This window comes from Pygocentrus nattereri, chromosome 6 (genome assembly GCF_015220715.1).
Source record: "Pygocentrus nattereri isolate fPygNat1 chromosome 6, fPygNat1.pri, whole genome shotgun sequence".
Taxonomy (NCBI): Eukaryota; Metazoa; Chordata; class Actinopteri; order Characiformes; family Serrasalmidae; genus Pygocentrus; species Pygocentrus nattereri.
Window position 1 is genome coordinate 35,500,532 of NC_051216.1, and position 13,351 is coordinate 35,513,882.

The 13,351-nt window shown below is 38.0% G+C and overlaps 1 protein-coding gene across 3 annotated transcripts in view; it reads left to right on the forward strand.

Annotated features, from left to right (window-relative positions):
• Positions 1-9,973, forward strand: part of dop1b (DOP1 leucine zipper like protein B) — a 67,089-nt gene extending 57,116 nt beyond the window's left edge. For 2 of the 3 annotated variants that reach the window (XM_017706563.2, XM_037539220.1), the window contains 10 exons: positions 1,483-1,565; positions 1,655-1,764; positions 2,959-3,108; positions 3,380-3,441; positions 3,527-3,655; positions 5,033-5,169; positions 5,295-5,350; positions 6,115-6,249; positions 6,483-6,615; positions 8,341-8,583. In XM_017706563.2, coding sequence (XP_017562052.1) covers positions 1,483-1,565; positions 1,655-1,764; positions 2,959-3,108; positions 3,380-3,441; positions 3,527-3,655; positions 5,033-5,169; positions 5,295-5,350; positions 6,115-6,249; positions 6,483-6,615; positions 8,341-8,583 — 1,238 coding nt within the window. Of the gene's footprint in view, positions 1-1,482; positions 1,566-1,654; positions 1,765-2,958; positions 3,109-3,379; positions 3,442-3,526; positions 3,656-5,032; positions 5,170-5,294; positions 5,351-6,114; positions 6,250-6,482; positions 6,616-8,340 lie in introns of all 3 variants that reach the window. The other variant, XM_017706562.2, reaches the window with a different exon arrangement.
• The last annotated feature ends 3,378 nt before the right edge of the window (positions 9,974-13,351 follow it).

Consider the following 13,351-nt stretch of genomic DNA (forward strand, 5'->3'; position numbering starts at 1 on the left):
AGCTGTTGTTGGCCATTATAGTTTTGAGACATCTGTGGTAAAAAGCAGTTCACTTTTTGCAGTGTTGTGGGTTCAGTTGTGACCTTTTCAGCAGTAATATGTAGAAGGTTAACTTTTTAACCACGGTAGTGTTAAACATTAGTTTTTTGTTCATATTTGTAAGTGCAAAGTCAAATGGCTATGAGCCAGATTCATAAAAGTGGCACCAGATTTGCTGTGGCTAACATTTGCTAATTCACAAACGAAGATTACTGGCAAGTTTTACCGTTTACATGATATGAGTTGCGGCTTCATGTTTCCTTAATTTAAACGTGACGTATACAATTAATAACACAGCACAATGCTGCAAAAAACAATGCTTGAAGTGTGCTGACAGTAAGAAACTGCTATGGATTAAGAAATATTTTCTACAATGTTTCCAAACATGTTTGGTCAAACATGCAATAAAGTCACACACACACACAGATAAACTGAAAAGCTTTGATCTGTTTGGACTAAACTTCGCAGAACACTGATGGTTCAGATGATCGCTGAACATCACTTCTAACTGCTGATATAAAAAGGTGAATAAAAAGGTGAAAAAATATCTGCTTGAGCAGGATTTCAGACCGTCACTCTACTTAAAACAGTCTGTTCTTCCTGCATCAAATTCCATGTTTAGCACATCCCCCTCTTGTGTGTGAAACATAGGTTTATCTTGGGATCCAAATACGTGGAGAGTAATTTGACATGTGATTTTAATTACATTTCAATTGACTTTATTTAAATTTCTTTGTGGAAATTAGAAAGGAATTCAGTTTACACATGTGAAAATGTTTACTAGACAAATGTCTTTATTTAGATTAAAAACTGAATTTTCACTTAATATTTAATTTTGACATCTACAAATCTTCCTGATATCAATAATAAATAGGAAATAAAGCTAAAAGCTTAATTAAAATTTCAGCATGCTTTTTTAATTTTAATAATAATACCAAATGGTAAACTTTAATTTATGTAAACTATATCTGAATTATATTAACATTTATTACTGTAATTGTATATAAAATGTGTGTGTTTTTTTTTGTTTTGTTTGTTTTGTTTTGTGTTTTTTTTTTTTTTTTTTTTTTTTTTAACCAAATAATGTCATATTGTTGCTTTTAATAGCCAACCAGAAATTGACTTGGCGAGTCTTTAATATGTATGATCTTATTTACATGTTGACTTTGATTGACTCTTGCTTGGGAAAGAGTGAAAAGACCACTGCATTAAAGACTGTGGCCTAGTAATCGCCACCACAGTGACTTTGAGTAGCTCTCGTTAATTGTGCTGCACAGGAGTGTTGTTACTGCAAGGTTTTATGAAACTGGTCTTTTATGTGTGTAAATTTGAAGTGGATATGTGCACTGGAAGTCTATTTACAAAAACAAACATGTCTAAATACTTATCCCCCCCCCCCCCACTATATGAATGCCGTCTGTCTCCCTCTTCATTTCCTTTCAGAGTCAGTTGGCCAGGGCAGTGCTATGGTGTCATCCTCAGCTCCATCTGTGTTTAGTGTACAAGCACTGGCTCTGCTGGCTGAGGTAGGAGTCCAATACACACACATGCACGACAAACACAAGCACAAACACTGGAAACACCAGAAACAGCAAATGTGTTTGTCCTGCTCCAGGTACTGGCCCCTCTTCTGGATATGGTGTATCGAAGTGATGAGAAGGAGAAAGCTGTTCCTCTCATCTCTCGCCTCATGTATTATGTCTTTCCTTACCTGAAAAACCACAGGTAACTATAACTACAGAGAAGATTCTTTGTCAGAGTGAAATGGAAGAGCGAAACCTTTGTTTTGACATTACTTGATCTCTTTTTTTTTTTATATAACTTTGAGGATTTAGTACTGAATTAAAGACTGCATTGTGCCAGAAAAATTACTCTGTGATGCTTCTAATGAAGTTCAACTGATTACTAAGTACAGTCCTGACAAATATCACAGAATGGCCATTACGTACAAACTCATTTTTCAGCGTCAGGAAAAAGGCAGATAACATATTTAACAGAAGATTAGACAGAAGCCTCAGTCACTAAACATTAAATCAAAATTTTCGGTATTTAATGCATCTGGCACTTGTCTTTATTACAGCTTCCATTCTTTCCGTAATGCTTGTTTTCAGTTTCTGCACTGATGTATTTGCATACTTCCAAAGTTCAGTCTTAGAAGTTGGTTACATTTTTCTATTTCTCACAATAACTCACTTAATCTCAATGACAAAATTTGACTCGTCATTCATAAAAGCTCACTCCACATCCAGTTTCAGTGTTCTAGTGCAGTTTTTTTTTTTTGTCTTTTCTTTTTCTCAGTAATGACTTCTTGACAGCTTCACATCCTTTCAGACCCATAGTGTTGTCTTCCCACAGTTGAAGAAACACCTGTGGACTTTTTCAGATCTAAAGCAAGGGTGGGCCTTCATCTTCTCCTCTCTCTCAAAGATGAAAGATTTAAGCACTATTTATATGATGGTGACAGTTTTGGTGGTCTGTCATGGTTGGAGGTGGTTATAATTTTTTGAACACCTGTTTTGGAAACTCCTGTTTTTTTTTTCTTCTTACTTTATTTTGACTTTCTTAATGCATATTGGCTGCCTGTTATATCTAAATTCCTCAGAAATTGCTCCTGAAAAATGATTAACTTGTACCTAATGGCCTTTTTGACAGGAGATATAATAAAACAAGAGCAGTCTCTTACTTTTGCACAGAATGATGATAACCAACAGAGGGCTGTGATTAAACAGTGCAGCACAGTTAATTACCAGCCATCTTGATAGAAATGCCATGACAACTCTGCAGTCATATGAAGAAATGCAGAGATGTGCTTTTTTTATTTGTGTATTGCTAATGAAATTCTCCCCATTGTGTGCATGTATCTATCTGTCTGTTTATCTGTTTCTGTCCACCCCTACCCCCTCACCCACCTACTCTCAGTGCCTATAACATGCCCAGTTTTAGTGCGGGGGCACAGTTATTGAGCAGTCTGAGTGGGTATGCATACACTAAACGCGCCTGGAAGAAAGAAGTACTGGAGCTCTTTATGGACCCTCTGTTCTTCACCATGGAATCATCTTGCGCCTGCCAGTAAGACTCTAAAGCTATCTCCATATTTTAATTGTTAGGTTCAGAGCAGTTACTGAATGTTGCAGTGTTTTGCATTACGTTATGGTGTAATAAGGCTGCAAATTAATAACTGCAAGATAAGCCTGAATTTTAAGGGGTTAAATATCCAGATCTTGATTATGATAACTCGGGGGAATCAGATTTTCCATGTTTTATGCGACTATGTGTGTTTTAAAATGCGCACAAACAGAAATCATTATATTCTCGTGAATATATATTTTTACCTTTTTAGCTGGAAGTCCATCATTGATCATCTGCTTACTCATGAGAAGACCATGTTCAAGGATTTGATGAGTGAGTACAGAATGTTTGTATATACTGATTCTATTTGTGTATTCGCGTCCATCCTGTATATGCAGGTAATTCTGTTCTTTTACAGGCATGCAGAGCAGTTCTCTGAAGCTATTTAACAGTGCTGAGCAGAAGCCCATGTTGCTTAAGCGCCAAGCCTTCGCCATGTTCAGTGGAGAGACAGACCAGTACCACCTCTACCTGCCTCTTATACAAGGTACTACTAGGATTTGCTTCCAGGAGAGTTCCTGTTAGTGTAGGTTTGCTTTGCAAGTGTGTTAAGACTTACAATTAGCTTCACATTGACTGGGCATGGAGTTCTCTTACGTCTGTTGAACATAGTCAGTAGGATCTTTTATCAAATAATTTTTTGATAGACTTCTGACACTCATCATTATTTTATCTCAAGAGTTCTTACTGTGTTGTTGTGTTAGGCCATCTGTTAATCTCTCTTGGTCACATTTGTGTTCTTGTAGTCTAAACATGTACTCTTTTTTATTATAACTCCACTATCCAGTACTGTCCAGACGAGGATGGCGTTTTCTTTTGAGTCTAGGTTTACTTCAGTGTTATTCTTCATGCTCTAAAAGTTTTTTCCTGCTACCTTTAGCTCTTGGCTTGATCACTAGGACTTTTACACTTCTTTCAGCTTCCCTTTACATTGTTGAACATTTCATGATGCATGGACCAGTAGGTATAGTACAAAATTGCTCTGGATAAAATAACAATAATAATTTATAGGTAAAAGGTAGGTGTTGTTTATGAAGAGAGAAAGGTGGACAATATATATTGTTATTTTGATAAATTATATCACAGTGTTTCACAGTGTCCTTTTCTGTGCATATCACAGATATCAGTACTTACTTCACTTATATTTAGCACAGCACAGCATGGTATGCATAGTGTTGAATACAAATCTTTGTATTCATAGTTTTATCCTATTTTTGATTGTGGCACTACTTCCCTGTTCTTACCAAATGTCAGAAAAAAGGACATGGTGACATAATGAATTGTGGAAATGTCTTTTTGTGATATTACAATATTATTATTACATTTAGTCATTATTGCCCACCAAACATACAAATATTAGATGATCAATAGACTTGGATCAGGATCTTGGGCAAAGAAAATAAGGGTAATTTCTAGTATCAGTCTTTACTGTGAATACCAGTATTTGATGTACAATGGTGTACAGAAATACTTCTTTAATGACCTGTGTTTGGTTCTTTTATGCATACAGTACTGTGCAAAAGTATTAAGCAGCCATGAAAAATATTTTTAAACCTTTATCTTGGCAGTTTTTGTTGTTAGAACAAATAAACACTTACTGCACAGATTCAGTACTTCTGCATATAATTTTCTCATATGCCTAAGACATTTGCACAGCAGTATACATATCTATAGGAAACCAAATTTTAAGACAAGTTTAATCAGATTAATTTTTGCCCCCATTCCTCTCTCTCTCTCTCTCTCTCTCTCTCTCACTCTCACTCTCACTCTCACTCTCACTCTCTCTCTCTCTCTCTCTCACTCTCACTCTCACTCTCACTCTCACTCTCACTCTCTCTCTCTCACACTCTCACTCTCACCCCAGAGCGTCTGACTGAGAACCTGCGGGTGGGGCAGACTCCAGCAATGGTAGCCCAGATGTTCCTGATGTTTCGTGTTCTGCTGCTGAGGATTTCCACACAGCACCTCACCTCTCTTTGGCCAATTATGGTCACTGAACTGGTGAGACACCCACATCCTCTATACTATGTGATGTCGGATTATGTCATCTCATGTATTTGTTTTAATCTTTGTTTTCCTTTAAGCAAAAAGTAGCCATTGACGATTTTTGTGTTTTCCTCTTGTAGATTCGCATTTATACCAGGCTTGAGAAGACTCTGCTGGAGGACAAAGAAACTTCCAAGTGAGTCCTGAGTCAGCATGGACAATTTATACATCTTCCAGAAGAAATCGAACAGAAATTTAACTTTTTTTTCTGTTCATTTTCTGTATCTGTAAAAAAACACTTGAAATTTGCAGTGCCTATTACTAATATGACACCTGATTTTTGAACCTGAATGAAAATGTCACTATTACCAGACACTAAAATGTTCCCCAACTAAACTTCTCTGAAACTTATCTCTGAAAGGATCGTTTAAAATGTAAATCCATCTATGCTAATTGGATTGATAACAAACCAACATAACACCCGACAGAGCCCAGAATACAACCCTTAGGTACATTTGATCTGAGTTTCTGTGCAAATTGCAAGTGCTAATTGAAAAATGCATAACCATTTTTGCTGCCGCGCAGCTTGTTTCCCTTTCACCCATTAACATGCTTAACATAGTGATGTAATTTCCAGTGTAGGTTTTCATATCATTTTAGGTGTTGACAAATAGTTGACCACTAAACTTGAATATTAGCACAAGTTTCTTTTTCTTTAGCTTACATCAACAAACATTTTATGCATTGGTGGAAAAAAGCTATAGAGTTCTGTTTTATAGTTCAGTCACAATCACCAGTTTATTTGTGTTCTTCGAGGTTAAATAAAGGTTGGTTGATTGATTAGAAGCTTTATACACTGTAAAAAATGTCTTGCTCTCTCACTTGCTCTCTCTTGGGCTTGTGCGCTCTCTCTCTCTCTCTCTCTGTCTCTCTCGCTCTCTCTCTTGCTCTCTCTCTCAGGAATAAACGGAGCAGTCAAGAGAAGAATGGTCTCCTGATGTTTCCACAGGCGGAGCTGGATATGTATCTTTCAGCCTGCAAGTTCCTGGACACTGCTGTGTCCTTCCCCCCTGAGCGCATGCCTCTCTTCCAAATGTGAGTGACTACACAGCCAGAAGTGTATCTGTGCGTGTGTGTGCGTGTGTGTGCGTGTGTGTGCGTGTGTGTGCGTGTGTGTGCGTGTGTGTGTGTGTGTGTGCGTGTGTGTGTGCGTGTGTGTGTGAGCGCGCACAAGTGTTAGCCTGTTTGATGCAGTTTTATTTTTTGTGTCTTGGTGGGATTTTATGGCAGTACACTGTGTTTGAAGGGTTTATGCATGTGTGCTGCAGGTATCGCTGGGCATTTGTTCCAGAAGTAGATGTGGAGAGTTATGAGGGGCCAGGGACCACTCTGTTGGAAGGAGAACAGGAGTGTAAACCTCACGTGGTCAGAATACTAGAAGGACTTCATCACCGTTATGGGGTAAACGCACATAGACCTATTTAAAAACTTTTTAAGTGCAAGTACAGAATGGTAAATACAGCAGTAGAGGGGGATTTAAGACAACGGCTTCCCCTAAAATTTCATCATAACACGGTAATGATTTGGTTGACAACACGTCTGTTTAGCTCGTAACTCATACTGCTATTCAGCATTTTTTGATGATTAAGAAGTGTGAAATATGCACTCTATCACTGAAGTCGGCCGATGTTTATATATTAGATGTGAGCTACATCTAATAGATGGCACAGTCTGTGCACTGTGTTTGAAAATCAACACTTATCAGACAACAGGCTTTTACACTGTTGTTTTGTGACCTGTCTGGACGCTGTGCTTCACTGGGAGTTAGTGAGCCTATCGTAAGTGCTTTTTGCATATGGAAATCGTACTGTAATGTAGTTTCTATCTCACCTGGACAGGGGGGTGTCTGGCAACAAAGTACCAATAGAGACCCTGTAATGTAAATAGTGATGCATTTTAAAACCAGCATTGGCACCACTGGCTTTACAAAACTCAAAGCTCTGTATAGTCCTTTCCCATTGCTATCTGGAAAACACTCAATAAAAAAATGCAAATATAGAATCCAGAGTTTGATCAGTTCTGTCATTTGCTTTGTTAACTCTTACCAGTAAATTATGTGATTAACATTTGAATATGTGTAACGTGTCTGGTGTTATTCAGCAGCTACAGCTGCATTTTAAAGTAGCAGATCGACATTGGAATCAAAGTTTCACTGAAATAAAATCCTTTTGGTTGCAGATAAATATAAATATTGCTTGCTAGTCCTATGCACATCATCAGGATTTAAATTATTAGGAGAGAGTATAAAGGAATCTGAAAAAAGAATGAAATTATGATAAATTAATATCCAGAATGCCTTGTGGCTTGGGGGGGAGCCGGAGCCTATCCCAGCAGTCATCGGGCAGAAGGCAGGATACACCCTGGACAGGTCGCCAGTCCATCGCAGGGCAGACAGACAGACACAGACAGTCACTCACACACAGGGACAATTTAGCATATCCAATTGGCCTGACTGCCAATTGGATGGACGGATGGATGGACGGATGGATGGACGGATGGATGGGACGGATGGATGGGACGGATGGATGGGACGGATGGATGGGACGGATGGATGGACGGATGGATGGACAGATGGACAGATGGACGGATGGATGGATGTTTAACATTTACATATTCTGATGTTACTTGTTTAACTTAGATGCCCTGTCTTGTTTTACATTACTCATTTTACAAGACATTTTATCAAGGGAAATTAGATACAACCAGATACAATAATATAATATGATAATATTCTTATTACTGTTCCATAATGAGGAATGTTAGAGATCTGCTAGGTTGAAGATGATTTGCCGTGGTGTAATTTTTTGCTGTGTGATATTATTGGTTATAATTTGTTCCCTTGTGCATCAAGGAGAAGAGGAACCAAGCAAGTGTTATTATTGCATATTTATTAGTATTTGTTTATTGTCATACAGTTTTTTGTAAACAAATCTACTGCACAGACAAATATGTTTATCAGGTTGCCTAAGACATTTTCACACTGCTGCATCTTGGGAAATGAATGACTGCAGTATTCAGTTTGTATATGCGGTTTTATGAGTAATGTGCTAAATGTTGTAGGAGATCTGGCTGCCACTACATTACTCAAAACATGTACTTTAAAGACCCCATGTTTCCATGTTTCAGGAGCTGAATGGAACGGTGGGGGAATCTATATCAGAGTGTGTGGAGTTCCCACTGCTTGCTCTGCGTTCGCTCTCATCCATCACTCAGCTGGTGCCCTTCTTCCAGACTCTCTGCTGCTCCTTCAGTTGCTCAGACCACTCCCCTCAGCCCACCGCTGATTACCCCCCACCTAGCTCCAGCAGGGTGCTGCAGCAGCTGGAGCTCATTACTGAGGGAGAGTTTCTGGATGGTTTAGACTCATAGGGACTTGGCAGAAATCTGACAGCCTGGACTTTCCCCTTAAAAGCTCCTGGAACGGGTGCTCTGTTTTACCACTTGATGTTTTAATTCAGCTGTACCATCATCTTCATTACTCGATTGAGTGTGAAGTGTGATGAACGTCCAGAATGTTGTAGCATGACCGTAAACAGTATGTCACATGCCGTGCAGTGGTGTCTGTTTATTTTTGTAGGCATAATGAACTTTGAGGGAATCAGGAAAACTCTGTTGTTGTAAAGACTGAATAATTGGTTTTTAATGTGAATACTTTCTAATTTAATAAAGATAAAAATGATATAGGTTTAATATTATGCACTATGAAAGTTTTATTTCAGCCAAATTTGCCCCTACATTCAAAGTTTCGTCTCTGAGACAACAAGGAGCTTTTAGAATTGACCCGATTTTAAGGCAAATTTCAGTGTCACTGTTTGGTGACAGGGCTACATTTTGCATGTAACATTGGCTGTTTGAAGCATGAATCTAACTTAAATCTTGGTGCCATTATGGGAACTCTTATCGAATTTAAACAAGTATGCCTACCATCTGCTCTTATTCCAGAATGGACAGCACAGTACATTCCATTTTGATGCCCTTGTTTTATTTTATTTTTGTTTTGTCACATTTTATAATTATCTGCATTTCATAGTAAATATTACCACAGAAACAGCACTGAAAATAAAACTGATCAGCAAACAGTGAATGTTATTCTATAAAATATGAAAATACACTTTTAAAAAAATGTTAAAAACTGAGATCATAAAATCCAGAGTTATATGTCTGCTACAATGTCCTAAACTGTAAAAGCTTTGTATTTGTAGTTGCATAAAACTTCTTCGTCCTTTTATTTTGCAGGGAAACATTTGGTTATTTATTATCTCTGGTAGCAGATGCATGGTGCAGTACAGCTTTTTCTACCCCCCCCCCCCCCACCACCTCCCATACCTATAGCTCCCATATTATTTATTATGATTTTTTTTCTGTCCCATTGTTTTCAGTGAGCAGTCTAAAGGCCTTCCTTGGTTTTTCTGTTGGTTACTTAATATTTTCATTTCCCAAACCCACATTTCCACTACCTTCCTATCTCCTCTTTTCTCTGCCTGTATAGTAATAAACTACGCTGCAATGCCCAGTTACTGTGGTTAATATGAACATTGAATACTGAATGTTTTACTTCTGTCTACAGAGCAAATGCATATGTACAGCAAAGGAAAGTTAGGACACCCTTTGTTTTAATGCACATAAGGGAATTTTTTTTTTAAGAAAATCAGATATGAAAAATCAATCGAGGGCATCTTCACATTGTCATTCATTTCAAACTAACCCCATCTGATGTGACTATTCTACAACATATATTAAAGTCTAATTTAAAATGTAAGCTACCTTGCTTCTTACTGCTTTTGAGTACCATTTCAAGCAAAACATAAAGCAGCTAAAAAATAAATACTAGGCATTTGGTTCTCAAATCTTAGACATTTTACAGAACGTAGGACTCACTCAAAATATGAATGACGAAATTAGTATTTTTTCATACAAGGTCATCAAAATTCCATAGTATTGTAGAGTGTGACGGATAATAAGTACATAACTTCATGTATATCTCATAGCATACAAAGTATTAAGAAATGGCACACAGGTCTACCTACATCATTTCATCTGGAACTAGGAAGAAACAAAATAATACTAAATCTACTACAAATTAAATGCCAACTGAATGTAGTTTTCAGGTTAAAAAAATGACCAAAGTTCAGCATTAACTGTAATTGTGCTTTTTCCAGAAAAAAAACAAGTTAATCTTCCTTAATCTCTATGCTGTTTTATTGTGCCTCCGTCAGGCCTTCCCTCATGAAAACACCACTGCAGATCAGCATTAATTCCATGCTGATCTAATCTGGTTTAAGTTGGTTGGGTGCTGGTTTAGCAGGTCACCTGGCCTAAACATGCTGATTGACCACCATACCAGCATCTAAAACACAACATATCCTAGTTTTGGTTGCATTTAATAATTAGCATATTCTGCTGTGATGGGCTAATTTACTTAGCAATGTAAGTGAGTTGATGTGCACTGGGTCCCATTTACCCTGTGAGCTACATTATGACGTAGGCTGTTTGATAGTAAGATGAGTTAACGATAAAAAATAAGTGAGCTATAATCATTTATTGTGATGACTAATTACCTTTTACATTTAAATACATACATACATACATACATACATACATACATACATACAGTGCTGTCTGGCTCACATTTTAATAATTACTCATGTATCTGTAGTGATGGCAGCCAAAATGGATAACTTCTATAATACTGCGCACTGGAAAAAGTGATGCATTTAATTGAAATGCATAATTTTCTTATGAATGACTAAAGTATGTTACATCAAGTAACATACACACAGACACAGTTCTGTCTTTCAGTTTACTTTCAGCAATAGTTATATTGATGTATAATAATTATTAATATTATTGTTTTGTTTTTTTTTTTTTAAGCAGTGTGCCACCCCATTGAAATCTCTGGATCTTTCCTGACCACCCCATTCAAAAAGCTGTAACTACACCACAGGCTGAGCATATATTCTGTTTGTCCTGTCCAACATATCAGTATCCAAAGCACAACATTTGTTGGTTGTGCTGGTGGCCAGCCATGAAGATGCAATGTGTATTTCTACAATTATGTACCGTAGTCCATCTCTTTCATTATTTGCTAGCCCTTACCCTGTTTGTCTATGGTTAGGTGGGCCCCACAGGACCGCCGCTAAGCAGATATTATTTGTGTGGGGGGTTGTTCTCAACACTGCAGTAATGCTGACATGGTGCATGTATGTGTGTGCGCACTGCACAGAGTGAATCACACACGTGAATGTTGAGTTTTAAAAGGTTCATTTTCTCTGCTGTACTGTGAACAGTTTGCCAACAACATAGCCCTGCTATAAAAACCAGCACAGAACAGCATATAGTCACCAGCAGTATATGTTGAGTTTTGGTTGTATGCTGGTAAGCAGCAATTGAAGCTGAAATGATGATCACCACCAAAACCAGCATGTGCTGTGTTTTGAATGCTGGTGTGCTGATCAGCCAGCATGACAGTAGTGGGTGACCAGCTAACACCAGCTTAGATATTCATCATTAAAGAAATGAAGAACACAAAATGTGCAGCAATTGATTAAGTGCACATAATTTAACAATTAGAACTTGTCAAGTGGCTGTGTCTAATAATGTGCACAGTAAGTGCACAGTGTTTAAAAACTCCAGCAATCTTGCTGTGTATGATCCACTTGTACCAACGCAGCACTTGCTAACATCCATGTATTTACATACATGTATTTTACACACACACACACACACACACACACACACACATATATACATTGTCCTGCATTAGGAGGAACCCAGGGCCAACCGCACCAGCATATGGTCTCACAAGCGGTCTGAGGATCTCATCTCAGTACCTAATGGCAGTCAGGCTACCTCTGGCAAGCACATGGAGGGCTGTGCGGCCCTCCAAAGAAATGCCACTCCACATCATTACTGACCCACTGCCAAACTGGTCATGCTGAAGGATGTTGCAGGCAGCAGATCACTCTCCACGGCGTCTCCAGACTCTGTCACGTCTGTCACATGTGCTCAGTGTGAACCTGCTTTCATCTGTGAAGAGCACAGGGCGCCAGTGACGAATTTGCCAATCCTGGTGTTCTCTGGCAAATGCCAAGCGCCCTGCACGGTGTTGGGCTGTGAGCACCCTTGCTAATTGCCAATAATTTCCACCTGTTGTCTATTCAATTTGCACAACAGCATGTGAAATTGATTGTCAATCAGTGTTGCGTCCTAAGTGGACAGTTTGATTTCACAGAAGTTTGATTTACTTGGAGTTTCTTGGTGTGGGGTGGCATTTCTTTGGAGGGCCGCACAGCCCTCCATGTGCTCGCCAGAGGTAGCCTGACTGCCATTAGGTACCGAGATGAGATCCTCAGACCCCTTGTGAGACCATATGCTGGTGCGGTTGGCCCTGGGTTCCTCCTAATGCAGGACAATGCTAGACCTCATGTGGCTGGAGTGTGTCAGCAGTTCCTGCAAGATGAAGGCATTGAAGCTATGGACTGAGCCTCATTTTGACTTGTTTTAAGGACATTACATCAAAGTTGGATCAGCCTGTAGTGTGTTTTTCCACTTTAATTTTGTGTGTGACTCCAAATCCAGGCCTCCATTGGTTAATAAATTTGATTTCCATTGATGATTTTTGTGTGATTTTGTTGTCAGCACATTCAACTTTGTACAGAACAAAGTATTCAATAAGAATATTTCATTCATTCAGATTTAGGATGTGTTATTTGAGTGTTCCCTTTATTTTTTGATTATATATATATATATATATATATATATATATATATATATATATATATATATATATATACACCAAAGTACATTAAGCAACAATACATTTTATTGGTGATTTTCATATATTTTTAAATGTAAAAATGTCATTCATAAATACACTTTACATATTTTTAAGTTTCAATTGCATTCAATCATGGCTGAACATGGTCAAAATAAACAAAATAAACTTCATATTTTCATTCACCAAATGTCTTAGTAATTTTAACCATTCAATTATGAACAGTGTTGAATTAATAACAAGCCTAACACAATGATTACCATGCTATTGTACTGTTACATGATCAGTATCACCCCTGCTGAAAAAACAGTACGGACCAGCATGAATTTTATGCTGGTTTAAGTTGGTTTATGTAGGTATGTG